This window comes from Astatotilapia calliptera, chromosome 5 (assembly GCF_900246225.1).
Source record: "Astatotilapia calliptera chromosome 5, fAstCal1.2, whole genome shotgun sequence".
NCBI classification, from domain to species: Eukaryota; Metazoa; Chordata; class Actinopteri; order Cichliformes; family Cichlidae; genus Astatotilapia; species Astatotilapia calliptera.
In genome coordinates, this window is record NC_039306.1 from 23,262,956 (window position 1) to 23,275,947 (window position 12,992).

Consider the following 12,992-nt stretch of genomic DNA (forward strand, 5'->3'; position numbering starts at 1 on the left):
TTTCTAAAGTTGCTCCAAAGTAAGTTGCAGTATTTTGAGCTCTCTGGGCTTCCGTACACTTTTTTTATTTCAGAAAGTAAATGGACCATTAAGCTGTGTTCAGAAATCAGCTCAAACAGGTTGGCAACGACAACATATTACAGGAAGTAAAGGAGCATTGCGTTGGATGTACAGTTTGACTTTGAGGTTTTTGCATCTGGCTCTCTTTTACATGACTTGCTAAACTATTTATTTACACTTGGTAGTGACAGTAAAGAATGACAAAGTAACATAAATTTAAAACATGGTATACATATGAGTCATTGTATGTATATACAGTATTGTGTTGCCTTATTGAAGAAATGTATTATGTTTTGTGTGAATAAATGCAAACTAACTACTGATGAAAGTGGTTTTTTTTTATTTTAGGTGGGAAACTGGGGTTTGTGTTTATAAAATATGACTAAATTAAAATATTGGGCAGTTTATTAGAGCATATAATAAAAAGTAGTCTAAGATTCACATATTAATATCTCTCAAAATGCAAGACTGGCTGTAACATTCATGGTAAATGATATTGGTTGATTTATTGGGGTTTTTTTTTTTAGCTTTAAAGATTTTCTTGTTTGAACTCTTTGTTCACTGCAACATCCAGTCAAAGTAAGCTAAGAAACAACAAGCGGTTATGACCAGTAGATACTCCAAGCTATATAAACCTAAAGGTGCTCCACCAAGTCAGAGAAGCAATGTTATTACTACCATAAAACAGGACATGTCGCTGCAAATTGTTTGACACAGCATCCTCGGGGGGGAAGCAAGTTAAAGGTGTCATTGTCATTAGAAGTTGTAAAAGTTGCACCAGGTGGACTGCTCAGTCTCTCTCTTCCACCTCGCCTTGCATCAACTCATTGGCGATGTTTGTCTCTTGGTGAGGTTATGCGATTACGAGCAGTAAAATTGTATTGATGGAGTTATTGGATGCTTTGGCTTCAAAGATATTCCTGCAGGGACTCCGCTGTAAAAAAAATTTGTGACCACATACTCTGCTGATTTTGATTGGATCTTGCAATGAACATAGACAGACTTCTCATACTTTATCACACTGAAGTAACTATAAATTTGCAAGATAAATACTTGATCTGATTCACACTGCTGACAACTGAGCCCAGGCTCTTACACTGGAGTCACTGGAGCAGGCGGTACTTAAAATACTCAAAGAGAACCTGAGTCTAGGGACAGACATGTAAATGTAGGATTGCGACTTTTACAATGAGACAGCCTTTTTGGGACTGACACTGCAAACCCTAGCTCAGTTCCACTTGTTATCCAGCAGGGGACACACTGCATCTTGTGTTAATTTGGTAGGTTCCAGCTATCCTGAGCTATTATACCTATTTCTACCGTGGAGAAATGATAATTGCATGCAGATGAGGAAGGGGCTGTAGCTGTAGATGAATCAGTAAGAAGATATTGATGCAGGAACTTTTCTGTATTTCCTCGAACCCTAATCAAATAGTGTATTTTCAGTATTTTTGAAATTGTTTTGAGGTCTGGAAAATGAAAAGAAAGAGTAAAAACGAGTAAATGGAAAAGAGATTTTATTGTGTGTAGCTCAAAATAGAATTTAACACAATCACTTTCAGATCACTTTTATTTTGAAGCAGAATGTAGGATGTTAGGCGAGGAATCCAGATGAGTATGCTGTACATGTAGCGTACTGCAAGATGGACAACCCAGTCCAAGATTTGGAAAGCTAAGCAGAAGGGTTGTTACATCAATCACTTTGACTTACAGAGTCCAAAAAAACCAGGGATTTTGTTCAGTGTCAGTCTTAAGGCAGACTTTCATCTGCTTTGAGAAACTCATAGTTCAGTCTGTGGAACACATAGACGGCAAACATGACAAAACCCTGGAGGTCTGAGCTGCTCCCGTCGGTAAATATAAGTCTCTGGCTTGAATCAGTCTCTGTTTATTTTCGGTCCAGTGGTCATCGGCAGCTCTGGCTCATTTGTTTCTCCTGTGCTCACTCACTGTACAGCAGGAGTTTGATTGTCCAGTTTTATTTCCCTGGTTAGGGGTTAGACATTTACAACACATCTTAACACAGAAACAATGTCAATATATACTTTATACGGTATATAAAATAAATACAAATCTCTCTCTCGCTTTACGGCTTTCATCTATGATTCCCCTCTTCTTAATAACAAAGTGTGTGTCTGACATTTTGTGTGTGTGTGTGTGTGTGTGTGTGTGTCAGTGTTACTGCATTTAAGTGTGTACAATTATCTCAGCAGTTCTGATGTAGTAGCAGTTTGTCGCTCTGCTTTGGCTGAGGGTCGTCACTTCCTTTTGCCTTTTGATTGAAGATCAGAGCTTTGTAACCCCTTATGTCATGATGGGAGGTATTATGGTTCTTTCCTGTTCCCTCACCAGGCTCACTGTCCCAGCCCTGGCCTGCGAGCAGCAGTATGATCGCGAGGAGCAGTAGTGTGACTGCTGTGGAGGTCAGCTGTGGGTTCAGCTGCAGGCTGGGCTGGGGTTCAGGGGCATCCTTTGTCCTGAATGAAACGCACTGAGGCTTTCTGCTCTCTCTTAATCTCCTGCTGGCATGCTTTGTGCCCTCACTGATTCCTAAATGCATACAGACTCTGTAATATGTCCCAGCCTGCAGGTGAGTCAGGTTGAAGCTCTGTGTACCAGCAAGGATGCGTGTGGTGTATGTGGGCGAGTGGGCCTTGGAGAACATGGCTTGCCAGGACAGGCGGGTTGAGGGGAGGTTGTGTCCACTCTGCCAAGACAGGATAGCATAATGTTCTCTGATCTCTCTCACCTCGAACCTGGCATCTGCTCTCAGTAATTGAAACTTCTTCAGGTTAGCAGCTGCCCCCCGGTTTCTTCTCTTTTCTCTGTTATGGACACCTACATTAACGCTGCGTGTATCTGCTCCTAATGCATTCTCAGCCACACATGTATACAATCCCGCCTCTCTGGTGCTGATCTTGCTGATCTCCAGAGTTCCTTCAGGCAGTACCCGGTAGTGTTTGAGGAGCTGACAGGGAATATTGTCTTCATTCTGCTGGCGAGGGGTATTGGCTTCAGATGTGAGGTTGAATTCTTCAGAAGTCCTCCGGCTCTTGCAGGGGAGAGGAGCTGAAGAAGCTTTGGATGCATGCATCGGTTCCGGATGAAGTTTCAGACCAGAGGGGGTCACCCAGTATAATTCAGGCTGTGGATCTGCAAGAGCTCGACAGTGCAAAACCAGTTTGCCGCCTTCACGGACCCCTACGAAGGAAGGCAGAGAGCTGGCAGGAATCATGGGAAGACACAAGGCTGACATCTCTCCTGAGGACACATCTCTCACCCTGCGAGCTCTGAGTTCTGGAGGTTCTGAGCATAAGGTCGCCTGGGGTTGAATGAAACGCACTACTCGGGGAGTTTTCGCATCTGCTTCGGCGTCTTTCTGGGGATGAGAAACCTCCTTGGCTGCCCAGTGAAACAGGCAGTCACATCGCAGAGGGTTGGAGTGTAAGCTGACCTCTTGAAGATTTGGCAGGGAGAGCATGATGTGCTGGTGCAGAGCACTCAGTGAGTTGGAGTTGAGCATTAGACTCTCAAGCCTGCTCAGCTTGAGGAAAGCCTGTGGATGAATGTAGGACAGACGTGGGTTGTTTGTGATCTCAAGCTTGGTGAGCTCTGGAAGGTTCTGCAGGGCGGCCCTATCAATGGAAACCAGCTCCTCCATGTTGTTTAAACCGAGCTCCTTCAGGTGAACCATGTCTTGGAAGTCTCCTGTCCCAATCAGTTTGATGCGGTTCTTGTTGAGGTCAAGAAACTTCAATCCTGGTACTCTCCTGAGGGCCTGAGTTGGAACTTTACTCAGAAGATTATCATAGAAGGAGAGGCTCTCTAGGCTGTCCAGGCCTTCTAGTGCTTTTTCAGCCAAACCTTTTAGACCCATACCGCCAAGGACAAGACTCCGGAGGGATTTCAGGGCAATAAAGCCACGCTCAGGAAGCGACTCGACAGGATTACCCCCAAGCATGAGAACCTCCAAGCGAGGCAAAGCCTTGAACCATTGAGGGTTAACAGTGGTGAGTCTGTTGTTGTTGATATGAAGACGGAATAGCGAGTCCAGACCAATGAAGGCCCCAGGTGCTATTGAATGTAAGTAGTTGTGACTGAGAAAAAGCTCCTGCAAAGCTGGCAGTGATGCAAAAGAAGCCTCAGGAAGGTGAGTGAGATGGTTTTCCTCCAGGTGTAGAGACAGAAGGGAGGGAAGGGAGAAACGGTCGGTTATAGTCCTGACATGACTGAAGCGGTTCTGAGAGAGGTCGAGGTCGGTGAGGTTGGGGAGTCCATGGAGCACTGCAGTGTCCAGAACTGACAGGAGATTGCTCTGCAGGTGCAAGGTGTGCGTGTCCAGGGGTATTGGTGATGGGAGCTTAGTCAGCAGCAGATCATTGCAGTCCACAGTGGGGGCTTCGTGGTAAACGGAATCGAGGGAGAACCATGGCTTGATCTGACACACACACCTCGCGGGACACGAGACATGCCATGGTAGTGCGGGAGGTTGGGAGCCCATAACAATGGGCACACACATACCACCGAACACACACAAGAGACAATGTGACTGTAGAAGCACTAAAGCCGGCCTCATAATCCTTACAGGTGATTTAGACGAGCTGGAGAGGAGTTTGTTATGGAGATGTGCGTTCAATCATTTGGACAGCAATTTTTGAAAATCTGTAGTGTGAACAGGCACGCAAGCTATGTGTATATATCAGACAGATGGTTTAGTGTCATCATTCACAAAGTGGCACCCAATTAAAGAGGGACTATAATGTTGACAGACATCAACAGTGGTTTCACACAGAATTAAAAAGCTGAAATGTGTTTCTTCCCATTTGCTGAGCTTGCAGAGGCCCTACTGTAACCAGAGTGTTATTGTGCGTCTTTGATTGCAGTGGTAGAAGTGGGACTGCACAGCGGCTGTAGCTTGATGACGGCCTTTGCTTTCACATCATCAGTCTCACATCCTGACCACAAGCGGAAGACTCATAGCTCGGGGTGCGGCGGATCTCTGTTTGTCAGAACAAAAGAGAGAGAAAGGGATTCAGAGAAAAGGGAGCATAAAAACTGTTTTGTACAGTCTGTTAATGCTGCATGTGAGACTTTAAATATAGCACAGTTTTGCTCATGTGCGATAGCAAGGTCATGGTAGAATCAGGCAGAGCTTTAAAAGCAGAATAGAGAGGAGATAAAGAAAAGAAGATGGACAAGAACGGGTAAAAAGTCCGAGATGAGAATGTCTGTTATTCAGTGTGAGATTTAGCCTCGACTCTACCGTTAGACACGGACAGAATGATGATTAAAAACTAAGAGACGAAGCAGGGAGAAGATTGTGCTCTGTTGTAATAGTATCTCAGCTGGCAGGAGAATGGGCAAATATGCAGGAATGATGAAATCACGTAGCATGTACATAAATATTTCACGCTGGTACTTCACATTCAGAGCCCGTCAGAGCATAGCGTCCCACAAATGTTATTCATTATGTAACAGTTAAAAAGACCCCAAGGTTCTTTTATGTTCATATCAGTGTTCTGTATTTAAGATTATAAAGGGAAAGACTCAGTGAATGTAATGCACACACACACACACACACACACACACACACACACACACACACACACACACACACACACACACAAGTGCAGATATGACACAGGGACACTGCAACAGAGCTGAATAGAGACAGAGAGGATTTAGAGAGCAGGAAAGAGGGGTGGTATAACAGAGATAGAGGTACTGGATGCAGATACTTTAAAAAACACACACACACACACACACACACACACACACACACACACACACACACACACACACACACACACACACACACACCAAAGAGACTTATTGCTCGGTATTCATGGTGCAAAACCGTCACACTAACACATCAAACATTTAGAGCATCATGCCGGTAATTAGCTGACCAAAACTGCAGGCACCCTACAGTGGGAAAAATTATGTGCTGTCCTTAGAAGTATCAGCTTCTAGAAATCTGGTTTTAATCACCAAAGACATTTTTTTTTAAACTAGGCAAAGTATGACCTAAGCTGTAGGCCTAAGAGATAAGCTCAAATAATAATTATTAGAATTATTATTTCTTTTCACTTTTTGTTTTTTTAATTCACTTTAGATGTAATTACTTTCCAGAGTGGATGTGTGTTTATATGTGTGTTTTTAGCTTTCATTAGTTTTAGAGGCTTAATCTCTTGAATTACTATAATGTGGAGGATATGTGCCAAAGGCAAAGGCTGAGGAGTTTGGTACAGATGTTGCAAAACAAACACAACCTGAGTGTAAATAAACAAAACCTCTTCAGGCAGGTTGTGTTGTTAAATGTGACAGCAGCTGAGAGCGAGGAAATTTCCTTTGTGTTTTTACATTTTATTTCAGGTAAAATGTTTTTTCATATCTCCTTAGTTAACTATTTATTACAACCTTGGTGACAAGGTATAGCTAAAATATTTTCCTGCTGTCTTTAACATTGTTACAACTGATGGAGGACGACTACATCAGCTCCCAAACTTAAGCTTTAAATTGCTTCATTAATCACTAGCTTTGCCTGACTGACACAGTGTGACTGCCCACTGTGATAAATGAACCAGTAAAAATAAGTAGCCAGTCGTACGCCATGCAAACAATATTAACAATCATAAAAAACTGCAGACATGCAAAAACAACAACCCCCCCACAACAAATAGATAAAAAAAAAACGCAGAAAAATTACTTTCAGTGTGCATAAAAATAGCCAGCAAAAGTCATTATATTTATTCTAGCAGAGACAACAACTACACTGATTTGTTGTAGGAAGCTCCAAACATACATGAACGTGACCGCACAAACATTTTAATCAATACATTACTACATATTCATATATGCATGTTATATATTATATACCGATCTAAGCATATCTCGTCACAGTGTACTTCGCCCTCTGGCTGGTATTTCACATCTTTATTTTCACCAGAACAAAGTATTCTGGAGTTACCTTTAAGTTATAATAGCTAAGGCTAGCCACATAGTTGATTTATTTTTGCAAATCTCCCATGTTATGATGACTCCTTTGGATACACTGTATATTGACAACAATTACTGGAATGAGGCAATGTGCAGTTTTAGTTCAGCTTGCAACACCATCAGGGAGATGTCTGATTTTTTTTCATTGCTTTAATCTACATCATGGCAGAAACCTCAAACATAGAGTCAGAGAGTTCTGACTGAGGCCTGTGGCAGATCTCAGCGCCATGGAGTGATGGAGCGCTTTGAAGAAGCAGAGGTGGTCACAGCAGAAATTGATTTGATGGAAGTTCTTTGAATTGAGATGCCACTGGATAACCTTTTCTCCAACATCGCCAAAACTGACCTCTAAGTCGGCCACTGATGTTACTTTTAGTGATCCAGTGAAAGTAACATCAGCTGAATGTCAAATCATGTCTCCTAAATTACTGTACTCCAGAAAAGGCCACCAAGTATTTTATGAAACGGATAACCACACATTCAGTGCAAAAGTACCCTGAACCTGCAATCTTTCTATTGGCCAGCAGGATGAATCCTGAATTTTGTGTCGAAATCTCTAGTAAAATGGTCCTGAGCTCACTTGACCTCGATCAACACTTTCCTGACAGGTTTGTGGGCTCAATCACTAGTTCCAAGTCCTATTGAGCACAACATATTCAACAGGTTGGACTACTGCTGTTGAACCCTCTTAAATTCCAGAGTGAATCCATCAAGGGATTGCCTGTCCAAGGCTTTGCGTTCCATTTCCGTCACTTGCCCTCTTCCCCTTCTCTTATTTCTCCCAGCTCTTTGTCTTCTGATGAGCAGAGTTTCCACAATTTTATCCACCTTCCACCATTTCAGCTACCTAGGGAAAATTACAAATAGCTGCCGGGGAAAACAAAAGCACTATTCGTCTCCTGTTTTGGTCGTACAATCATGCCTTCATTGTCCCAGAAGACTTCACATCCACTGCCAAACTGACGTGAAAGCAATTCTCACAGATTACTGGTCTAAACCCAGATGATGCCATTATAACTTTGCCACATAAAGTAAACTTTAAAAAAGATGAAAGCCCTGCTACGTCTGCCTTAAAGGTGTTCTACACAAGAACTTCTGTTCTGCGTGATAATAAAACTGTTTATATTTAGATGAATTTATACCCCTTCATCACGGTTGCAGAGTTTTCCTATCCAAACCGCTGCAGGATTCAGTCTCTTGACTTAACAGAAGATCATGTACAGATGATGTCTGTCGGCCAAATTACTATCAAGCAATAAAATTAATTGTCTGCCTCTGTTTAGAGCAGTTACGACGACAGTGAAAGCTATAAGCATCCAAACACCATATTATTGAAATGTATGCAAAATTTGTGAAACAATTGTTGTGGGTGCAAAGTGTAAGTCAGTGTCTGAGCTGAGACGCTAACGACACGGGAGCAGTTCCCACCTCCCGGGGCTCTTCTTACGCTTCTATCAGCCATTCGCTTTCATCTCCACTCTCTCATCTTTTTACAAGCAACCTGCTCAATAATGGATTTGTCATTTAATTTTGATGTCCTCCATTTTTTATCATTTGCTCTCAAAAGCTCATAGCAATTTTGGCAGTTTCAGGAGAGCAGAACAACGTGCTGATAGGTGTATACAAAGGGCTCGTGATGTGAGGACTTGTAATTTTGACTGTGGATAAATAATTTTTAATCACTATTTGTTGTTTATTTATCGGGGACTTGCACAATACATGTATCGTAACAAACAAAAGGGACCAATATGTGCTAAAAGCTTTTCATCTGTAGTTCATCGCTAATCTGTGGGCTTTTCTTTATCACTCTTTATCTCTTAGTGCTCATCATTGATCTGTACACTCCTATGATTCACATTTAAGCCCCACATATAACTGTATCCCGACTATACAAGGGCAATAAAAACAAAACGCAAAAAACAGCTGCACTGACACTTGAATTAAAATCCGTGTACATGTGTACATGCACCACCTTACCATAAGCTGTCTCACTACTAATTCATAAAGAATATTAGTGCTCCTCCAGTTTAATTGGACAGTGAAAAAAATGCTCACAATCAATACCACAGGTGAAGAGATACCACTTTTAATCCATACTTTCTTCTTCTTCAACATTTAAGTGCAAAAGCTATTTATTGTAGCTTCGAGCTGCTAGTTTCAAGATAATGATCAGGCTTTTTCTTCCAGCTACAGGCGATTGGCTTTTCTTGAATGCACAAAAGGTTGTGTACAGCTTATTTGGACTTTATGTGTGAAACTACTGGTGTGTAACACCTGAAGGCCTGTAAACACACTTCGATTTGTAAAATCAGAGGAGTTTCCGTTTAACCACGCCTGCAAAGAATATCTTATGCTACTGGTTGCCTTTTGGGACTACGAGCACACTATGTCCTTGGCTCAGGATCATGGGATGCAAAATCAAAACAATAAAACCCACTGATTACTTTTAATAACCATTTGTCATGAGTACACATTGCCAAAAACAAAAAAAAGGGCTGGAGTTCATTGTCTGATGTGTCGTCTGTTCTGGCTGTATCATTACTTAAATGCCAGTGCAGTTATTATTTGGTATCGGTGCTTTCTACAAAATTTGCTCCTAATAGAAATAAAAGCATTGACTCAGGCTCAGTAGAAGCTCTTATGGATTTGTCCATTTATGTATTTATGAGTTTTATTGCAACAGTTTTCAAAATCTCTTTCAAATCACGCCAGTCTTCAAAGAATAGAAAATGATGCGTATTTTTCAGGATTGTTAGATAAAGCTTATGTGCTTGGAGCTTGGCATTACATCTGTCCATGTCCCACCAAAACAAATTAATGGTACACATTACCATTCTTCCTGCAAATGGTTGCACTCACAAAACCCGCACAGACACACAAAAAGCAAACAAAATGTTTTGTATTGGCAGTTTTAAAGAAAACTGTGTTAGCACATGTATTTGTTTTGCTTGATGCACAGGCAATAAACTCTGCACCCGAGTATCTGCATGCAATTAAGTTCTTACTTGTCTACCTGAATAACAAGACTTGTATTAAATCTAATGCAGAATTAGCAAAAGAACATGTAAAAGCAGATGTGCGTAGACACATACTTGTTCGCACAAACTCAATGAAAGAAAGTGAGGTATGCTAGATTAAAATTTAGCATATTACAAAACTAATTTTTGCATGTGGGGTACTGAATTACAAGGGGCTGCCTTTCCTTTTAAGGGTACTGTCAAATAATCAGTGTTTTGAAAGTTTTCACGGAGAAGAACATAGATTAAAAGGACAGGGTATATCAGATCAGTCGCATTCAAGCTTCTCCGGGAGTTAAAGTCAAACACGTCTCTCCTTTGGGCTCCTTTGGACTCTCCAGTTTGAGAGAAGCCAGGCAGAGACTGAATGAAGCTGCAAGACAAAGAGTGATTTGTATGAAGAAAAGACACATGCTCATGTCAAATAGTCTTTGCATATACGTCTTGCTTGGTAAGTGCAGATATGACACAGGGACACTGCAACAGAGCTGAATAGAGACAGAGAGGATTTAGAGAGCAGGAAAGAGGGGTGGTATGACAGAGATAGAGGTACTGGATGCAGATACTTTAAAACACACACACACACACACACACACACACACACACACACACACACACACACACACACACACGCATTGCTCTGCAGCTGAATCTTTTCCAGCACTAAGACACCCATATACACAAACTCATCATTTATTTTCCTTCTCTGCCTGCAGAGACACTCAAGCTTTTTCATCACACACACACACACACACACACACACACACACACACACACACACACACACACACACCCACCTGCTCCCATGACTACTGAATCAATCCCGCTTTCATTCAGAGTGAATATGCATGCATCCACCACAGCTGCATGTGTGCAAGAGCAACTACATGCTTCTGTGAGTGCTACAGTGTCCAGTTTGCTCAGAAAATACAACATATTTTATCTTACCGCAGCAGAAGCACAGACTACATCTCTCTCATTCTCTGTCGTTTCTTCCCTTCTCCATTCGCTTTCAGTCGTTGTTTCTGCAGATTCTTCACATGCCGAGTTTTCTGTCGTTCCCCCTCTCGCACGTTTGTTGATCTCTTAAGATTCCTGAAATATCACTTCCCCAGCTCCCTCTCTATCACAAGGGCTGAAGAGAAAATTGGCATAGACTGAGTCTCTCTCTCTCTTTTTCTATCTTTCTCCTCTTCTCTCTATCGCTCTCTCTCTCTCGCTCTCTCTCCCTCCAGCTAGAGAGGAGATGAGGTGTTCTGCAGCAGTGCTTCTGCCCCTCTCATTTCTCCACCTCTCTTTCTGTTGCCTGCCTCACTCTCTCTCGTTCTCGTTTTCTTTCCACAAGCTGATAGAAAGCCACATGTGCTCCATTTTTTCTGGATGAGAAGTTTTTTTTGGCCCCTAGTGGCATTTTAGTTTTCTGCCATCATGTGTGCATTAAAGACCTGTTTATAATGTCAGGTCATGCACAGGAAGTTATAAAACACCAGGGGGGACAAATCTTTAATTCAGACAGAAAAGAAAAGCATCATTTACTGTGTTTATGGCTCTGGTATCAGATCCTTACACGGCTGATTCTGAACTGGCTCTGTAAACAGCTTCTGTATAATGTCACATTGACAGGGGGTGGCTATGGTGATAATTTATGTCTGAAAGAACAATAATTTAGTCCAGTAGGGAGGCAGACACTGAGAGGCTCTCAGACTTACTGCAGTATGAATATATATATATATATATATATGTGTGTGTGTGTGTGTGTGTGTGTGTGTGTATATATACATACATATATATATATATATATATATACATATATACGTATATATATATATATATATATACATGTATATATATATATATATATATATATATATATATATATATATGTATATATATATATGTATATATATATATGTATATATATATATATATATATATATACATATACATATATACATATATATATATATATATATATATATACATATATATATATATAGAGGCCTGGGAGCTTGAGGGTCCTGCGCAGTATCTTAGCTGTTCCCAGGACTGCGCTCTTCTGGACAGAGATCTCCGATGTTGTTCCCGGGATCTGCTGGAGCCACTCGCCTAGCTTGGGAGTCACCGCACCTAGTGCTCCGATTACCACGGGGACCACCGTTACCTTCACCCTCCACATCCTCTCGAGCTCTTCTCTGAGCCCTTGGTATTTCTCCAGCTTCTCGTGTTCCTTCTTCCTGATATTGCTGTCATTCGGAACCGCTACATCGATCACTACGGCCGTCTTCTTCTGTTTGTCTACCACCACTATGTCCGGTTGGTTAGCCACCACCATTTTGTCCGTCTGTATCTGGAAGTCCCACAGGATCTTAGCTCGGTCATTCTCCACCACCCTTGGGGGCATCTCCCATTTTGACCTCGGGACTTCCAGGTTATACTCGGCACAGATGTTCCTGTACACTATGCCGGCCACTTGGTTATGGCGTTCCATGTATGCCTTGCCTGCTAGCATCTTGCACCCTGCTGTTATGTGCTGGATTGTTTCTGGGGCATCTTTACACAGCCTGCACCTGGGGTCTTGCCTGGTGTGATAGACCCCAGCCTCTATGGATCTTGTACTCAGAGCTTGTTCTTGTGCTGCCATGATTAGTGCCTCTGTGCTGTCTTTCAGTCCAGCTTTGTCCAGCCACTGGTAGGATTTCTGGATATCAGCCACCTCCTCTATCTGCCGGTGGTACATACCGTGCAGGGGCCTGTCCTTCCATGATGGTTCCTCGTCTCCCTCCTCTTTCTTGGGTTTCTGCTGCCTGAGGTATTCACTGAGCACTCGGTCAGTTGGGGCCATCTTCCCAATGTATTCTTGGATGTTCGTTGTCTCATCCTGGACTGTGGTGCTGACACTCACCAGTCCCCGGCCCC

At 42.2% G+C, this 12,992-nt stretch overlaps 1 protein-coding gene across 1 annotated transcript; it reads right to left on the reverse strand.

Moving 5' to 3' along the window:
- Positions 1-1,560: 1,560 nt before the first annotated feature.
- LOC113022625 (leucine-rich repeat neuronal protein 2-like) lies at positions 1,561-11,379 on the reverse strand. Its single transcript, XM_026168214.1, has 2 exons — positions 11,025-11,379; positions 1,561-5,059 (listed from the first exon to the last, which is right to left on the reverse strand). The coding sequence occupies exon 2, from the start codon at positions 4,634-4,636 to the stop codon at positions 2,267-2,269; it is 2,370 nt and encodes a 789-aa protein (XP_026023999.1). The 5' UTR covers positions 4,637-5,059; positions 11,025-11,379; the 3' UTR covers positions 1,561-2,266.
- Positions 11,380-12,992: the final 1,613 nt, after the last annotated feature.